Source organism: Apostichopus japonicus, chromosome 17 (assembly GCF_037975245.1).
Source record: "Apostichopus japonicus isolate 1M-3 chromosome 17, ASM3797524v1, whole genome shotgun sequence".
In the NCBI taxonomy this organism is placed as follows: Eukaryota; Metazoa; Echinodermata; class Holothuroidea; order Aspidochirotida; family Stichopodidae; genus Apostichopus; species Apostichopus japonicus.
Window position 1 is genome coordinate 24415560 of NC_092577.1, and position 19923 is coordinate 24435482.

A 19923-nucleotide genomic window follows, 5' to 3' on the forward strand; every position below is an offset into this window, starting at 1 on the left:
TGATATTTAAGAACTTTCTAAATAATTATCCATATATATTAGTGTGTGCAGCAGTTGTGCTATGTAAGGCTAGGCTAGCCTAACATAGGCCTAAACGTTACTGGCTGGCATAAATGCAATACCTTACAGTATGAATGTAGGCAGCAGGCACAAATCCAGGATTTTTAGAAAGAAAGGGGCAGCAAGGGGTCTGAATGACGAGGCGAAGCCCTGCGTTAAATCATGCGGGGGTGGGGGGGGGGGTCAGTGCCCCTCATACCTTTTTAATATAGATGCTGTAACTTAGATGTACTTGATCTGCGGGCAACGGTGGATCCATGATTTTATGAAAAGGGGTTAAATATATCATCTTTTGATTGCCGTCCTAGAGGGTGGTAAACTAAGTGCAAAAAACTAAGTGAAACATTAGACAAAATTCAGGATTCACGTTAGTGTGAAGGATTGGACGACACTCACGTAGGTCTAGGATATCACCATAGCCTAGCCTAGGCCTTCTACTACTGATCCCTAAATCAATGTACGTTGTAGCTACCTGCATAAAACTCTCTCACCCTCCATAAAATTGAGGGGAGGAAATTTCCCCAGTCATTTACAATCCTAGTGTGAACCCAGGCTGCATTAGGGTCCTAATAGACTACATCTTCTTATGAAAAAATGCCGACTGGGATTAAATTCATTCTAAGACAGGAGGCACAGGGGCTCCTTGGGATCGAGCTTCTTTTAGGCTAGCCAGTGTGCATTCAGTTAGTCCACTAAAACAAGTTCTTTGGCATGTACTTAATTTGTGTTGGTGTGTCGACGTGCAAGCAACGTCTTGCTGGTGTATGAATATGTCAGGCTAGCCTAATTAATGTTTCCGATAAGCTGGGCAAAACGTTACTGAGCTGTATAATAGCTAGGGCCTTGGTGTGACAGGAATGCACCCTGCATGACGCTATGTATATCTGTGTGAGCAAGAGCCGTAAAACTACATGGATTGTAGCTTGCAGTTAATATATTAGGCTTATGAGAATAGTCGACCATGAGATGTGTGGGTTTGGGTAAGCTATGATAGGATGAGGGTATGAGTTAGGACTGTGATCCAATTTTATTTGACATTTATTTATTTTGTTTCAGTTTCTTGTTCACTGATTTTCATTTTTCTTGTTACAATATCTAACTGTATCTGATAATGTTAACCAAGGGGTTTTTAGGTTACCCACAAGATTTACACAAAGTTAGATGTGCCTTTCTTAATTCTACTTTACATGACATATATTGGTTTATTTCACATTGTACGCTGCAAGTACAAGCCTATACACTCAAAAAAATTAAGTGTTAAATTTGAATTGTTAAGTGTTGAATTTAACACCCCACCCTGTTTGGATTAGGGACAACACCGGGTTAAATTAACACTTCAGAAGTGTAACATAATATAACACTTTGCGAGTGTTGCCTTAACAACACCCAAACATGTCAAACTGTTTTTTTTTTAGTGTCAAAATAACACTTCCTGGTGTTGAAGGTACACTTACAGGGAGTAAAATTAACACCATAAAGTCTTCATATGTTAGAACTCCTGGGTGTCAACATGACACTTCAAGGAGTAAAATTCACACAATAAAGTGTTCATTTGTTAAAACTTCTGGGTGTCAACATGACACTTCAAGGAGTAAAATTCACACAATAAAGTGTTCATTTGTTAAAACTTCTGGGTGTCAACATGACACTTCAGGAAGTAAAATTACCACCATATAGTGTTCATTTGTCATCTGTGTCAAGATGATACTTAATGGACTCTCAACACCCAATAGTGCTCTTCTGGATGTATATTTAACACCAGCTCTTATTTGTTAGCACTTCTGGGTGTCAAAATAAGGCTGTGTGGTGTACAATAACTCAGTTTGACATACCATATTCTAAAGGCTCGAATCCTGCTTGAGCCTTGCTTGCTAGTCAAAAAGCTGTTCCTGCAATGCTGGTTTAGTCCAAGGATTGTGCTGAAGTTGTTGCTTTCGTTGTAGTGTGGGGGGTGGGGGTTATTCGGCAAAAATGGGCTCATTGGTTAGGTTCGGCACCGCTGCCTTGCAGTGGTGATGGACAGGTTGCTGTCCCTCTCTCTCAGTATTTAGGAAAGTGTCTAAAGGCCGAGTGTTTTACGCATGTCCGCTGGATGGGGACGTTAAATGCCGCTCCTGGGAGCAGGATGAGATAATAATTACATGCTCGTTATGCTCTGAACACTGTTTGAAAAGAGAAGGCAAGCTATTGTATCGCCGGTGTTCATCCATTATCACATTTGGCTTCGGGTTCTTCGATGAGCTTCAGTTGGCTTCCTGAACCCGTAATTAACTAAATTATTGTACATTCATATACATTGAATGGTAATAAAAGTGACGTGGAAATATTAAGGAAGGGGCATTAATCAAAATTAAAATTTTGGGCGCTTATTAACACAAAAAAGCAAGGGCACTAAATACTGTGAATACGGTATTCCTTCTTCACTTGACGTTAAATGTATAACAACAACTACAACTAAGTGATTAAAACTTCTGGATATCTAAGAAAGTAATACATGTACATTTTACATATACTTATTTCCAACTATTTATTCATCAAATGCTAACATATCAAATTCAATAATAATCACTCCCGGGTCTTTTGCATGGAAGTTCACAAAAAATTATTTTGATGAATAGTTCGAGTACTGCACAATAAAGGTACCCAACTTTGAATCGTTAATCAACAAACACGAAAGAAAGGTAACATAACATACTTCAAGTATATAATGTAAAAGCTGAAACATTTAAAAAATAGCGGAACTAGTTCCAATAGTGTTTATAGTTAACAAAAAACAATGTCTAGGGTTAACTGAATTTGCATTCAAATTCCAATAAATCGTTAGGTTATCAACCTATGACGTACATTAAAATTATTCCGGGTCCATTAAAGGAATTCATATGTCTGAAATGTTTCCAAAATTCACAAAAATAGTGGAATTCTGAAGCAATATTGCAATAAATTTGTTTACGCTGTTTTATAGGTATGGAGCAGCGTGTCGTCGACGGCAAAAATGAACTCTGGCAGTATATCAATGAGCACGCGCAAATTGTATCTACGAACTAGCTTATTGACTTCCTTTGAGGTGGAAGTTGTATGGGAGATCGCTGACCTGTAATGTATTTGGCCGATCGAATATTAAGCATTTGCTCAATTTGATTTACACTTTTTCAAAATCTTGGTTTACTCCGCTGAGTTTCAAACCTAGGCCTCAGTGGAAGTTGCCTCTATGGCTGCATTAAGTTCAATGATTTTATTGGGAAGTGTATCCGTATTCATGGGGACAATGCCATATACCACAGAATCCATAAACATATAAAACATACGTAATTGTTGGGCATAGTGGATATTGAACACGTAATGCAACTTGAAAAGTTTGTCGATGGCCGAAACAATGTTTTCTTGACAAGGAATTGCATGAGAGTCAACGATAATGAAGAACTGGGAAGGGGCCTTCTTCGTCCCAATGCAGAGCAGGTACGGTTGCGTCTGATTCTTCTTTTGTAACAAATACTCTTCAAGAACTACACCGATCTGAATGTAGATAAAATCAGTTACATATTTGTCACTATGATTTCGACCAAGTTAAAATGTCAGTAAATATCTTGAAAACAGGAATGTATGCATAGCAAAATGAAATAAATCAAATGAAATACTTATATTACCTTCTAAGGTTGACATTTAACCATTTGGGGGATTCTTGCAAGCAATAAACCTTTGCAGTTCTTGGCGTGTGACTTAGTGATTGTGTACAAAAGGAAAAACACAATCACTAACAAAGGTATAGTAAGGTGGGGTATATACTTGTACATAAAATATATACTCCACAATTGTTGTTATTTATCACATCACTGATCAATTTCATCATATGCTCACATTCAGCCAGATCCTATCTATACACTATACAGTATGTACCATACTATAATGCACACTCTGTATTTTACAGTGTAAGTAGCATGCAGTGAATTTTTTTTAAACATTTAAAACACCAAAGAAAATGAATATTATCTGCTTGGCATATGAAATCAACATTAATGTGTCAATAACTGCTTTTAGTAGGGAGAGTAATTCCACTTTAAGGAGTGTAAACTTACACACTAATTGGTACCATATGCCATAGCTGTTGGAATAAACTCTCGTTCATTTAAATGCTGTATGCTAGAACAACTTTAGCAAGCATGGTGAAAATTTCAAATTTCGCTATTATTTTCTCTCTCTCTAAGATATGGTACTCAGTGGTGAAGTAACTGAAGAGACACATACAGTATGACTATCAAACAAACTAAATAAAATAAATGCTGGTATTCTCATCAATAAAATTCTAGCTATTCCATATCTTATTGCTCATAGCAAGCCTAGTGAGGCAATTAGTCTACTTTGGATATGCCGTGTTCAACCCTTGAGTATATACTAGTCACTGGTTTGCTATCTTATTTCTTGCATTCTTGGCAGGCCTGGTGAGATAATTTGGTCTACTCCGAGAGTTGGATACCCTATATGCAACCCTTGAGTAGACTGCTCACTGTTGTCAGTCAGTTCTGTGGGGTTCATTTTTGTTGACTAGACTAGATCCTCTTTGAGAGACTGTTAGGAAAGGCATCCAAGTCATAATACTAGTTAATTACACCAGTAATCTTTACATTTCTTGAAAAGGCCTCTGTTGAACCCACATTAGTCTGGAAAATTGACGTTAAATGTATAACAACATAAGGGGGTTATTGTTCACCCCAACTACCCTGTTGTTGTTTTTACCCCATACATTGTATGTTTATCATAGCTGGTGGCTCGTAGACAGGTGCCAAAGGCATTTTGAGGACGGTCCCTGTTGTTTTAGTGCACTAGGCCTGTATACTAATGAGATTATGGGCCAATTTGCCCAGGAAGCTTGCTTTGGGCTGTTACCCCTGCTTGGAAGCATACACGTGTTTGTCCTGTGCCTAAGAAGGGTGACAAGTCTAACCCTTCTAATCACAGGCCTATTGCCATCACCTACGTTCTATCTAAGTTCTAGGAACCATAATCAAGTAGCATGTTTTGAAATTTTTATGGGTTTATGGGTCTCTTTCGTTACTGATCAATGGTCTCGTTTAGTGAAAGTATGGTTATTACTCTTGACATTGCCAAAGCCTTTGATCATGTGTGGCACGCTGGTCTTCTACCTAAACTTCCTTCGTTTGGATTCAGTGCCAATTCTATTTCAAAATATGTGTGCAGAACAGCCAGGATGGAATTCGACCACTCAAACCATCTCCTTTTTCGGTTGAATTCGAGGGTTGGAACATGCTGTAAGGTAGCAGAAATACTTAGCCTAAGAATAAAGAAATACTCACAGGTTGGAAGTCAATCAACAACTTCATTGTCTGCTTCTGGGATCCTCTATTCCGTGGAGTGGACGGCAGAAACAACACCAACAGAAGAAAAGAGTACATGGCCAAAACTTCTGCAGAAATAAACATTATGTAAATTGTGTCAATTATAGTAACTACAACGGTACTGCTAGAAGTTTTACCTTGTAAAAATACCCTTGTTTGCCCAGCAGTGTTTGTGCAATGTTGGTGCAATGTTTGTGGAAAAACAGTCAAATTTTCACTGAACATTTACAAATTTTGTTAATAACCAAACAAAATCAATTTTTGTGTTCAATTTTTGTTGTCACTTGGGTCATGCCCAAGGGGGGAGGAAGGGTTGAACCTTTCATGTTTTAATTTTGACCACTTACACAAACCTGTAAATACAGCAAAAAGTTAGTTTTTTTAGCCTATATTATACAAATATAATATAATACATAATTTCAACTGATATATTTGAATATGATAAATTCCTTTTGGTTTATTTTACATTTTCTGCATCTAACATATAAAGGGAGATATCAAGCAAAATGTTGGTGTCGCGTGTAATGGGTATTTTGTGTCCCCAGTTACATCGGTCAAACACACTTCTCAGATATTTGAGTGAGGCAGCTGGTATGGAAATATAAGCTAGCATGATTAAACATTGTTTGCAGTATTACAAGGTTGCTTTAAACCCTATTTTCAAAATTTGAAGCAGATTTCCTGTTTTGAATTACCAACATAACCCTTGAGCTCACGTCTGGGTCGTAAGTGTTCCACCCCTTCCCCTGGCCGCTTGCGGCTCGGAACTGAAAGTTGGTACCCGGAAATTCGGCCACTGGGATGCATGGGCACCGGGGGCATGACGACCTGCCAGGGTAGGATTTAATTTTTGCCTAACGGGGGCTCTTTTCAATTTTTTCCTAAAAAAAAGCCCCGTGGGAAGAGGACTTGGGGCGATTTTGACCCACAGAGGGCTCTTTCCAAATTCAGAGATGTCATGCAAAAAAATGAACCGGGAGGTACAAGAAGGAATTGTCCTGTCAGGCTGTCTGTCTGTCTCACTCACTTTATTTGTTCTAACATATCTACAATATGAGAGGAAGAGTAAACAAAAATGTGGACCAAAACGGAAGGAGATATGCACTTTTCCGGCAGTATAGGGAATTTCAAAATATAATTTCGATACGGCCTCTCCAGCTGCGCAACGTACTAAACGATCGGACATCGTTTCCCGAAGTTATGTACCCATGTACCAGTTCCATGAGACTTGAAAATATGTGACTTGGCTTACAGTAAGCTGCTCTCCAAAGCTATTCTCTGTTATATGCTCGTCAGGGCTTCGTGTACAATGACACGCAGAGACCAAAATTTTAGGTGGAACGTTAAATGTTGTGGCTTATATCAATAAGTTCACCTTCTCAAGTTATCGTGTTTACAAGGTTTTCACTCTTTGACCTATGTTGACCTTTGACCTGACACCAAAACAATAGGGACCTACAACTCACCATGGAGGATCTACCTACCAAGAATGAGCTTCATCAAAGTTGAACTTCTTGAGATATCGTGTTTACAAGCAGCGTAACAGACACACACACAGACACACAAGCGTGACTGCATAGATTCCTTTTACCTCCGGCAAGGAATCAAAAACTCTTGCCGTGACTTCCAGCTCAAGAAAAATATCTCAGATTAGCAGTTGGAAAACATACTGTTTATTTGTCCCACCACTTTTGGACATCTCACATATTTGGAAATGGTCACAAAAATAAAGTCGAGGGTAATGCAGAGAATATATTGTTGTTGATTCTAGTTACGGCCACCAGGTGCTCTAATTTGACAGTTAAAATGTATCCATACTTCATACTTCAAATAATGGTCTTTCAAAATGACCAACATAACTCATTATTGGGCATTCAGAGAATTACCCATATACATACATACATATAACTAAACCCATGTAAGCAGTTTTAGATTGGAAACCTAATTTCATTGTTTGGCCTCTGTTGACTTCATACTACAAACGAAAACAATGGGGACCATGTACCAACTATTATGAACACACATATGACCTATGAGCACAATTTAAGTTTGCCCTACCAAGTTACAAGATTTCAGTGTTTGAACTCTGTTAACCTTTGATCTCAACTAACAAGATGTACACAATGTGTACAGTACATAAAACATGAATTTCCTTGGAAGAATAAGTTCACTCATGAAATTTATTGAAATTGGCACCAGAAAGAATAAGGACCATCTACTCAATATGGGTATACCTACGCATGTACCCCCATGTACAAATGCCCTAAAACAAGTTTGAAGAGAAAAATATCTGGCATACGGATACCGAGATATGAACCTTTACAGAAATTGCTTCTTAACCCCGCCCACTGATGAATCATACTGAGATTGGCAAAGAAAACAATAGGGACCATCTATTAATTATATGAGTAATCTACCACACAAGTATGACAATGAGCAGACTTGCTTTGTCGTAAGATTACTGTATCTCACCAGAAATGCACATACCTGAATTAAGTTCCTCACTAACATCCACATGGCATTCACCGTACAGGTGATGCACATCTGCTGTAGTAGTAGACGCCGCCAGCTTCATTATTACAGGAGCAATAACACTCTCCCACTTCAGTAACAGCTGCTTGGAGATATCAGAACTAAACTTTATTCTGAAATGCTGGTTCACCTTTCGATATGAAAAGAATACATCTGAGCTTGTTAATGAAATCACTAACTAGAATGCACAAACCGGTTGACGTATTTTACCTTTTTGCAAGCCACTTACAGTGGTTATGGACTGTGGTCACCCTACTTGTTGATGTTCCTGATCAACTCATTCATTGTGTACTAATAACGATGGGTCATCTTTACATATCTTGTAAAAGGCCCCCGTCAAACCCACACAAGTGTGGAAAATTGAGGTTAAACGTATAACAAGTAGTGCTTGCAGCGGGTATCCGACTACCAGGGTACCCGACCGTCACGTCACTACCTGGATCCGTTTTTAATACCCGAATTCGACATTTACTGTAAATGTTGACATTTTTCACGTCCGGGCGTGTTTTCTTCACGTCCGGCACTGCCCGACATTAGTTATTACTGCCAAATTATCGGGCGAGAAGGTCCGGTATAGCTGCACAGCTACGAGTACCGCATGGTGCAGCGTAGACCACACATCTTAATACTTACCAACTCATCAATATCCTTAAAACGAGGATATTCTTGCAATACCTCGTATGCAGTAGGTGCTTCCTCGAGGATCCACTTGGAAAAATTGCCATGAATGTCAGCCATAGCTTTAACTATATCTTTTTTCAGGTCTGGTGCCGCTCTCTTACAAAAAGATGCCAATTTAGTAGCATTTTCATCCGGAAGTGGCTCGACCACGATGCCCCCCAGTTCCATCTGCTTGGCGGGCAGTTCGTTGCTTGTGTTTGCAGTACTGGTTCGTTTCTTTGCAGACTCTGGAATATATCGTCTTAAGTTCTTCAGTCTATCTTGGATATATCCAGATTGTCTACCCTTGTCAGAGAAAAAGTGTTCCTGAGAAGAGCAAAAAAACATTGAGCTAAACCCTGGAGGTGTGAGAAAATGGAGCTTTGATAGATGGACCTATTTTATACAATACAAACTATCCTTACACATCAACCACAAAGTAGGCCCATGGGAATCAATTGAACTCTAGTTCTAAACATTAATGCAGGAGTGGCGGACACAATGGGAGGGCATATGGACACATGCCTCTCATCGATCCATATCAATATTAAATAACAATGAAATACAGAGGCCCGATCCGATGTCGGATCCGATTATCGGTTGACCCCTTAAATATACAACTGCCAAAACTGACATACATTAACAAAACACTGAGCAGTGCAGCATGTTCATCATTCATGAAAGCATGTGTATGGCTTAGCTTGAGTAACATCAGTCTAAGCATCATTTCCTCCATGTTAGACCCGCTTCGATATTCTACTGTATACTTACATAACCGGTTTTGGAGTACTTGTTCTTCAGTGAAGGAAATCTTTCCACAATGGCTAACGCACAACTGGTCTTCTCATGTTTAAGTGGATAGCTGTAACGACAATTATTCGTAACAATGTTGCTCACTTTTTATTCATTGGTTATTAGTGGCAGAGATGCCATACGGCTACTGCATGTTAAGTCATACAAGTACTGTGGTCACAGTTTGATGTGTTCCCCAAGCAAGCAAGACATACACAATTAATAGTGCCCATTGTTATTGTACATCAAACTAATTGGCATTCAGATTAAGATTTTGGATTAACATTGAAATTGCTTATAGTGAAATGTCAGACAATTTGGAATTTAGTGATGATTCGGACCCAGTGGCAAAGCAAGAATTTAGCATCAGGGGGAGGAAAAATATAAATAAAGGCAACAGTCCCTGGCGACTGGATTGAGCAATTTGAACAAGTGACTGTGAGGATATATATACAGATAGAGTGATAGACACAACACCATGACAATACCCAACCAGCATGCTGGTATGAGCTAACAATGTTCATGAACAAGAGCCCAATGGGCGGCATTTTGGTTCATTGCTGAATGGAATGAACTGTGAGGAGCATACTAACAAAATTTGAGCTTAATTGAAGTTTACCTATGGTGGTTATGAGGTTCCAGTGATTGACCCCAAATGACATTTGACATCCACTAGTAACAACAAAGACCATGTACTAATTATGACAAACACTAGACTGGAGAGGATTGACCACGGATTCTGAAAACGAGCCAAATGGAAACAGTTTTCTAACGTAAATACCAGCTCAAATGTTTTAGTTCGGAAGATTCATCAAAGACTTTGTACAACACAACTGTGTTTGCACTTGTATATATGCAGTACAGGGGTAGAATTTGTCGCGGCATACGGTACCGATTTATGTCAAACAATCAGTGTTGGCCTATGTTATTGGCTATTGAGCCTCACATAGTGCGTAATGATTCTCCCAACCCTGTTTGGGAGAACGTAACTTGCGAATGCCTAGTCATGGTTGGGAGAATATATATTAATCAACACCAATGGCTTTGGCAAGATGGTGAAATGATTTTGACCTTTGATCCCACCAAAAAGTACAGAATGTGTTCAACATGTTATGAGGAACATACCTACCAAATATGACCCTAATCACTTTAGGCATCGCTGAGAGTTGGGCCTATTTTAGGATTTACGATTTTTACCCATATTTAGGTCAAGTGAACTTCGATCAAGGCCAATTTCAATAGGGTTCTTCCTCTTATTATGTACAATGTATGTACCAAATTTGATGAAGATCCGAAATTGTGAGTAAATCAGGATCCATGACGGTCGCTGTTTACACACACACAGACATACATACTCCGGAAGTGAGAGTGACTACATAGATTCCTTTTGCAAAGGCAAGGAATCAAAAACCACCTTCCCTCTTTTTGCAAAGGTCTTTGCCTTCAATTCCTGGGCAATTTGTACCCACTCTCTCCTACAACACCACTGACCTATAACCCTCTCCCTGTACCTGAACAAACAATGGACATTGCCTAGAACTCACAAGTTCACCATAAAAAAAATATTCCTTGCTCTCTACATACATATATTGTACTACTACTATGGAGCTGAAATAACTCCTTGGAATCGGTAAGTGCTGATTGGCTAAAGGCCTTCTATACTTACAGCATACCAACTCGAGACTGCTACTTCAACCCTACCTACAGCTCCAACAGAGCCTAACCACAAATGTAAACACACACTGCAGAGACTGGGGGACAAATTAAAGGAGATTTGGACAGAGGTGTAAGCTCAGATTTGTTTTAAAGAATGGGGAATAATTGTAATTAACTAACCTTTGACCAAAAATTCATAGGAATCACCTTATTCATACACAATTCAACAATCATCAGTTCAACACTGTGCGTATGGGAGCAGTTTTAACAATTGTGAACAGATAAATAGACGCAGCCCCATCACATAGCTCACATCAGCATGTTGGTATGAGCTAAAAACAGGGACCATCCATCTACTAACTAACTACAGTATGATGAACCAACATTACCCAGCAGGGTTCGCAGGTTTCTTCCGGGGGTGGAAAAAACCGCGGAATAAACCGCGGTTTTTTCCACTCGGAAGAAATAGGTTTTTTCCAGTTTCTTCCGGACAAAATGGAAGAAACTCATTTTTTGGGGAAAAACTGTTGATAAAGTTTCATAACAACCTGCAATGATTTCTAACTATGTAATAAATGGACAAGAAGCACTATAGTGTCATCTAGGTAGTCTATGAGCACATGACCTGCTTCCAGCATATACTGTACACAATATAGTACTAGGCTACTAGCATCGGACAATTCAGGGAACAACTATGGGCAAGCAATATTTTGCAGAATGGTCCTGATTATAGCCCAGTTCTTAGTTAAAAACTAGTTTCTGAGTGGAGGGGCAAGTGTTCCCTGGAAACTAGTGTAGGCCTACTAAAATGCACACTCATTACTACGATTACATTGACCACTATGGCCATATTTTGTGGAGATTGAACTCAAGACATGAGGGTTACAGATTCGACTGGAAGTTGTAGTGTGAAATGAGGGCTGGCTCGTGTCCAGCTGTGTTTAAAGGGTATGAAGACTCGCCCAAAAAGAAACGTCTAATGCCGGTAATCTGACCTAGTTTCGAATGAGGTGTAACAGAAGTGTTAGACACCACCATCGATCGCAGAAAATACACACACAGCTTGCTACCATCAGTAATTATACACTAGTATAGTCAGTACATACAGCTGCGGTCAATACCCACAGCACAGTGTATACAAACAATGCAGCGATGGACATCTCAGGTCCAGCTAAAATAAAAAGGTATCACGTTTCATTACTGTACTGTCTGCATTTTGTAGCGACACGAACAAAACGTCACTTGCAAGCAACGGAAAGTTAACTTTTTCAGATGGCCGCACACCGTTTGGGGCGAGTCTTCCATGCCTTTAATTGTGGATGTTTGTTCTTTTTGCTGTTGGGATGACAAGTCCTCCTGTTAACTACAAGTTGTAATTTAGGGAGTTGCAGAAATTAAACTGTTGCCTAAATCTAACAGATATTGTTCGGCTATTTTCTTGGTGTTCATTGTATTAAATCCTCAGTGCATGGGCCAATCCAGGTTAATCATTCATAAAGTATGGCCAGTTATGCAATTCTGGTTGATGGGGGGATCGCGAGATGATAAGTAGTCCTTCAATATTGTGATTTATAAGCAAACATCTTTTGGTGTAGAAAAACAACCCAAAATTATAATCAAAACAAAAATATCATATTTTGATGGTTTCAATGGTATGCATTGATGGTAAACTATTTGTCTCTTTATCATGTATGTGGGCTGTGCTGCGTTTATGCCAATTTTCACAGTTTCTTCCAGTTTCTTCCGGTTTCTTCCAGTTTCTTCCGGAAAAACCTGGAGAAACCTGGAAGAAACAGGTTTCTTCCAGTTTCTTCCACGTCCCCGGAAGAAATAGGTTTCTTCCGGAAGAAACCGAACCCTGTAATACGCAGTATGCAAACCCACTGAACTTTTCCATGAGCATCGCGGAATTGGGATCCAAAATAATGTGTTAAAATAACTTAGCCATGAATACTAACTATACTCACTATGGGGTGCGACATGTCTTCACCAATCCAGATGTCACAATGTTGACAAGGTTCCTTCTTGATTGAGGTGTCAAAGTATTGTTTGCTGCATACTCTTCCAGAATAGATTCTCCCTTGGGATTGTCATTGAGTAACTGGTCAATATCAAGTACCTGCCGAAACATGAGTTTTGCAGATAAACATTTTCTTTAGCTAATTTACACCAGCATGGTGCATGCTTTGGCAAGTTATTGTTTATGGTACTTTACATACCATGGTTCCAGTCTACATGATTCTTTCAGCTATGATTATGAACAATTATATACACAGGTCATTATTTTTTCTCAAATTTGTAAATGTGCAAAACTGCAAATGGATGTTAACCGTTTAACCCCACTGTGTTCTAATAGTCCACTGTCTGATTTATGTTCTTTATTGAATAGGCCTACAGATTTATTACAAGTAAATAATAGAGCCAGAAAAGAAAAAATGTTCAGTGATTCCTTTCAGGCAAGGAATTAAAAACCAAAAGAAGTGCTGAGCGGTGTGAAATTTAAAAAATCTTTTGTGAAACTGGTATGCAATCATGTAGGGTTGCACGGTTTCTGTTATTTCGAAAACCATTTTAGTCTGGCCAAAGATTTTAGGGTTTTTTTTTAACCGATTTGCGGATATTTCCATTTTTTTGGGGGAAACCGGTGTCACCTCGGGACAGGAATCACACATCTGACGCTAAATGCATGTGTTTTACAGTATATTAATGTTGCAACATTAACTTTCCTTAATGCTGAATTATTTTTACCCAAACTGCCATACACCATTAAAAACCTATGGAGATGTATACCATACGGCATAATCCATTATTACGCTATGGTAGCTTGTAGTTTGTACTCACTCATGTGCAGCACAAACAGATCTTTGTGTACACTGTACGCCATCTTCTAAAAATGCTGCCAATAGCCTACCGAGAAACCGTACTACTGCAAGGTTACAGTTCTACAGTACTTAAACTTTTAGCACAGATTGTCAGACTTGAGTTAATATTTAGGGGATAAATAGGAGGGTAGCCGCTCACAATCAGCAGCCAGTATTTCAATAAAGGTATTTATGAATGTCGGTTACGCCATACTCTTTCATTATGCATACTCAGTACTTACCAGATCTTTCTTATAATGTTTGGCCCTTGGAGTTGAATGTGCAGATGGACTAGAGATGGAGGCCTCAGAATCAGCTGTGAGGGATTCATCCAAACTCTCTTCATCATAAACTGAGGATTCGCTTTCTGTAACCTTCTGTTCAACCGACACCAACAACTCTGAACAGTGCTGAAGGACGTAAACATCGTCTTCGTCATCAATATCGATGTCAACAAATTTTGAAACGCCTTCACACTTGGCTAATAATTTGCAGTTTCCATCAATGTTAAATTTGAGTCTAATCTTTTCTATGGTGTTGGCAATGTCATTCGTATCCAGTACAATTAATTTGGACTTCTCTCCAAATGTCACTACAAGTCTCTTTTCAGCCATTGTACAGTACCTACAGAATTACAAGAAAGCATTGTTAGAAACAATCAAAGAGAATACAAGATGAGATCTCTAACTTCTCAATACAGGTCAGTGTTAAGTTATAGCTCTAGGATTGACAAAACAAAGGGGGGAATTCCTGCTTCCAAAACTATTTTGGGGGAATCTCAATATAATACAGAAATGCTATATGAAGTCTTATCTGATTATTAATCAAGAGTATTAGGGGGGTCTAAACATGGAAATTATTCTATCTGCAGAATAAATTGTCATTTTGAGCTGCCTGTAGAGAAAGAGGTGTATGAGATACACTTGAATTTTCAGCTTTGTATCTTATTATAAAGGCACTCTGAAAGGGATTACAAAAATATTACGCAAAATATGCAACAACGCGAATCGTGCACACTTGAAGGGAGTTACCACCCCAACTAATTTTGAAACGAATTGGAGTTGGAACCTAATATTTTGCATGTAACCAATATACACATACAGTAGATGAATGTTAGAAATGAATTTCAGCCAAAACGAAGAGGTGACCCATCCCACCATTGGTTGATTTGACACGGAATGACCCTACAGCACAAAATCACATAACAAAAAGGCTTTTTATGTGGCCCTAAAAATATTTGTATTTAAATTTCATTCTTATTTCTGAGTCCTGAGTAAACAGTTTAACATTTACACTCACTTTTACATGTATCTCAGATACTCATTAAATTGCATATTTCAAAGCAATGAAGTCTTGCTCAGCTTTGTTGATCTTGTGAAGAGGTTGTACATCCATTAGTTCTTCATACTTGACGAAGAAATGGGTCTCAGGAGTTAACAGCTTGACTGCATATGCATGATAACATCGTGAAAAATACAGAGACTGCCATTTTCTTCCATGGAAATAAAGAACATTTCCTCCCATGACAATGATGTACATAAGTTCACCAAATATAGGATCCCCGGTCTCTTTATCAATACCAATAGCAATGAACATAGATGACCGATACGGAATACCAGAGACAATAATACGATGTGTGATGTAGACTTCATCATGTGGAGATGAACCAGGAACTTTTTGGAGAAAAATGTTGTAGCTATCGATGTCTGAAATTTCTACTGCAGACATGTGAGTGTCATTCAACTCAATTTCAGCATGCAAACCACATCCTGTACGCCATTTAATACAGTGACTAGTCTGATGTCTTGACGAAACTGTATAACATATGTAGTGAAATGTATTTTGCGTTTTTTCGTTTTTCGTATTGTTGTGTGTTATATAACATTTGGTAACTTTGTTTGACCATACCTCAAATTGTTAAGATTCAGCTGCATAATTATTTGCTCATGTTTAAACGAGTACCTTGCGTGATTGGCTTGTTGAACCCTCGTGATTTATGTTATGTAAATAAGTCCTTTTCAATGTCCTTTGATATATATATTGGGCGCACACGGAAAAGGGACCACTGGCATTGGTTGCGTTTAGCCAGAACACATAACTTATATATATTAAGATCTTATATATATTAAGATCGCTTCTCGGCCTTTTGGCTAAGATCATGTGTAGTATCTGTTCCCTTAGGGAATGGTGATACACACCTGACGATGATCACACAGTCACAGTCCCGATGCAAGGGGACTGGGGCTGAGAGCGGATCAGTCGTTTGGTAGTTTGGTTTTCGTGCCCAGGTTCTTTCCTGGGTGACTTTTTCTTAAAAAGTATATATTAAGATCTGAGATCCATGCGAAGCCAATAAAGTAATGCCACGTAAGCAGTTGGTGATAGTGGTTGCTGGAAGTTCTAGACATTAAAGGGCTAAAGAGGTATTTTGGTGTTTATATATTATAAGTTAAATGCTTTCTTCATGTGTATTTGATGGTTCATGTTTGTGCAATAGTGAAGTTTGTGTAGTTTTATTTATGCCAAAAAACAAATTATAAAAATGTTGTATTTAGTACTGTAAGTTTTCTATTTTTGTATTTTCGATAGTTTTACGGGAGTTATAGTCATAAACGAGTGCGGAGCGAAATAAATTGCGGTGACTTTACCCTAGTTCGAAATCATCCGTCTTTTTTCGTCTTGCCACGACCGGTACAGTAAAACTCTTGGATGGGACTTCCGTGCGTCTTCCAGGGAGTCTTTCTTCAATAACATATCGGCGTGGAAATCTCCGAGAACTTCATCCATACCACCATCTTCGACTAGCTCTACACTATTTGCAGCCAAAATTACGGCAGACGTGTCACGGCCTCCATATCCATTCATCATATAGTATTTAATATACCAGTTTGAGCGACGTTCTGGCTATACCATAAAACAGGTATTTTGTTATTTTGCGGAACTGTTGAAGTAGGTTGCTATCTTCATATCGTTGACCATTGACTAGCAATATGCATCCAGTTCTGCGAGGTTCCAGGCCTGTAGCCATGTAACCCTTCGTTACTATTACCGCAAGACCGGTGTCGTTACTCTCTGAACTTTTCAGAATTATAAGGTATAATGGTTGCAATGTAAAGGCTTAGCCAGATATATATATATATATATATATATTTTTGATATCCGTTTTATATCTTTCTATCTGTTTCATACCGTTAATTTTGTGTCGTGACAGTCTAGTCTATGTAGGACTGTATGTTGATATTGTTGTATAGTAGTAAAATAGTGTTAGGTTTGGTAGCCTTGATTTTATAACTGGGTTATGAGTGACTGTGTGTTCGGTCCTATCATCATTATATATGGTACTTTAAGTTGAACCTTCACAATTCAGTATTATGATGGACTCTGCTGATGAGGGCACGGTTTCTGAAGACCAAACGTCTGGGTTTAATACTCGTCAAAGGATTTTGACTGAGAAAGGTTTTCAGTATCAGTTGGGTCAAAAGGAGCAAAGATTTAGAGGCATAATCTCTAAGTGGCGTAAACATGTGTTAAAGATAGAATGCCTACTTTCTGAAAGGAGCAATTTAGTAGATGTTAAGGCCGAACGTGATGTTCTATTAGAAACTATGGCAGATTTGTCTAATCTGTACATCGAAGTCGATAATTTGCTTTCGACCGTTGATCAAATGGGTTCTAAATATTCAATTTTTGAGGCAATAGAACACTCTAATTTAATAAAGAGGGTTTCTGAGTATATCCATTCTGTAACTAGCCAAGGCTCATGTTCAAAATCATCAGTGTCGGCAAAATCTCATTCTTCTACGAAAGATGAAATTGTAACAACGATTGCAGCCCATGAGGCCAAACTAAAACAAATAGAAATGAAGGCAAAATTTGAGGTCCAGCAATTAGAGTTAATGGCAAAGCATGAAGCTGAATTGCAAAGGTCAGAATTAGCCATAGCTAAGGTAAAATTGGATGCAATTGGAGAACAGGGTTCAGTGCACATGGATTTCCCAGACGATAGTCTTAAATATACTCAAAATTATGTCGAAACCCTGGGTGATGTTAATAACCCACAGGATAGGAAGCACCTAACATATGAGGCATACTTAGAGCAACCCGTACTAAGACAAGGCGTCACTAAATCTAATGTTCCCCTAACAGGTGGAAACAATGATCAGCCTACGGCAACCCGTGCCAACCTAGGTAATTTAACCAATGATTTTTTGTATCAAGTATCTCTAAATAGACTTCCAGTTCCAGAACCTGAAATATTTAGTGGTGACCCGTTACAGTATCCTGGCTGGAAGTGTGCTATTGATTTATTGTTAGAGAATAAGGGCATACCCCCCTCTGAGAAAATATACTATCTTAAACGGTACCTTAGTGGTCCACCTAAGGATGCTTTGGAGGGCTATTTCTTGGTTCCTTCTGATTCCACCTATATAGAGGTACGAAAACTTCTTGACGATAGATATGGTAATAATTTAGCAATCGCCGATGCATTTAGATCTAAACTTGAAGGGTGGCCTAACATCCAACCTAATGACGGACTTGCACTTCGCAAGTTTGCAGACTTCCTAGGCCAGTGCGAGTTTGCTATGAAATTGGTCAAGGGTAGGCTTAGCTTCCTAAATGATAGTTGGGAAAATCGCAAATTGCTTGATAAATTGCCTGATTGGTTGGTTAAAAGGTGGGGACGAGTACTGTCAGAATGGGATGATTTTCCGCCATTTGGTAAGTTTAGACAGTTTATCGCCAAGGAAGCTGATATTGCATGTAATCCTTTAATAGTTTCTAGCCAGAAGGGCAAGGGGTCAAGAGGCACAAGGGGTGCTAGTAACTTTGTAGTCGAAACAGGGTTTGACAATTCAAGTACAAAACTCAATGCCCATAGGTATAAATGCCTAATTTGTGAAGGTGATCACCGACTTGACTGTTGTTATAAGTTTCTTGCTAAAACGGTCGAAGATCGTAAGATATTTGTAAAAACCAAAAACTTGTGCTATGGATGCCTACGTCAAGGCCATATATCAAAATTCTGTCGCAATCGTCTCGTATGTAATATTTGTTCGAGGTCTCATCCTACAGCACTTCATGGTGACATTGTTTCTCACATAGGTAAAACTGTTTGTAGTTCCAGTAAGTCAATTGGAATTCAAACAGAAGCAATTAACACAGGATTGAGTCATGTAAGTGGGTTAAGGGACATAACAATGAATTCTCTCATCCTTCCTGTATATGTTTCTCATGTGGATGCTCCGCAAAGAGAAGTCCTTGTGTATGCCCTTTTAGACACTCAGTCAGATAGTACATTTATTACTGATAAGACCTGTGAGCTGCTGAACGTGGAAGGTTGAAAGACGTTGTTGAGTCTGTCCACTTTGTCATCTAAGAATCAATTGGTAGACAGTAGTAGGATTGGTGGCTTGTCTGTTAGAGGGCATAGGGAAGGTACCAAAGTTCCCTTGCCTGTTTCGTATACACGTTGTTCTATACCAGCCAATAGATCTCATATTCCCACTCCGGGAACTGCCAGGCAGTGGCCACATTTGAAGCGAATAGCCAATCATCTTATGCCGTTAGAACAGTGTGAGATAGGATTGTTGATAGGCTATAATTGCCCTAAAGCATTAATGCCTATTGAGGTTATCTCTCCTCCTGATAATGGTCCGTATGCTGAAAGAACCAACTTGGGTTGGGGTATTGTTGGCATAATTAACCCTCGAGAATTGTCTGTGGATAAGTGCGATCCTGTTGGAGTTAGCCACTTTATTGTGACTCCTCGCCCCACTTCTGAATTTGACAGTATTCTACCACGTGATGGGGCTAAGATTTGTTTCAAATGTAATGTTAGGGAGGTTGAACCAACTCAGGTGGCAGGGTTAATGGAATTGGAATTTAATGAACGAAATTTTGAAAGTGCTTATTCAAGAGAAGATAAGAAATTTCTTAACATCCTTAAGGAGGGAGTATGCCAGTTAAGTGATGGTCATTATCAACTGCCATTACCCATGAAATTGTCTCAG

General features: G+C 38.9%; 1 protein-coding gene and 1 pseudogene across 2 annotated transcripts; one reads left to right on the plus strand and one right to left on the minus strand.

Annotated features, from left to right (window-relative positions):
- Nucleotides 1-257: 257 nt before the first annotated feature.
- LOC139985202 (uncharacterized) lies at nt 258-15570 on the minus strand. 2 transcript variants are annotated; one of them, XM_071999466.1, is made up of 8 exons: nt 15212-15570; nt 14155-14536; nt 13019-13170; nt 9375-9465; nt 8577-8930; nt 7899-8073; nt 5370-5479; nt 258-3573 (listed from the first exon to the last, which is right to left on the minus strand). In XM_071999466.1, exons 2-8 carry the CDS (start codon nt 14524-14526, stop codon nt 3244-3246), a joined length of 1584 nt encoding a protein of 527 aa, XP_071855567.1. In that variant the 5' UTR covers nt 14527-14536; nt 15212-15570; the 3' UTR covers nt 258-3243. The 2 variants fall into 2 exon arrangements, with proteins under 2 accessions (XP_071855567.1, XP_071855568.1); XM_071999467.1 differs by lacking the exon at nt 15212-15570 and having other exon boundaries at nt 14155-14617.
- Nucleotides 15571-16042: 472 nt separating this feature from the next.
- LOC139957823 (U2 spliceosomal RNA) lies at nt 16043-16115 on the plus strand (annotated as a pseudogene).
- The last annotated feature ends 3808 nt before the right edge of the window (nt 16116-19923 follow it).

Coding starts and splice junctions, on each gene's coding strand:
- LOC139985202 (XM_071999466.1), bottom strand. CDS start 14,526: ATGGCTGAAAAGAGACTTGTAGTGACATTTGGAGAGAAGTCCAAATTA. Junction 8,074..8,576: donor TTAAGGATATTGATGAGTTG/GTAAGTATTAAG, acceptor TCATATCGAAAG/GTGAACCAGCATTTCAGAAT. Junction 5,480..7,898: donor TAGTGAGGAACTTAATTCAG/GTATGTGCATTT, acceptor TTATTTCTGCAG/AAGTTTTGGCCATGTACTCT.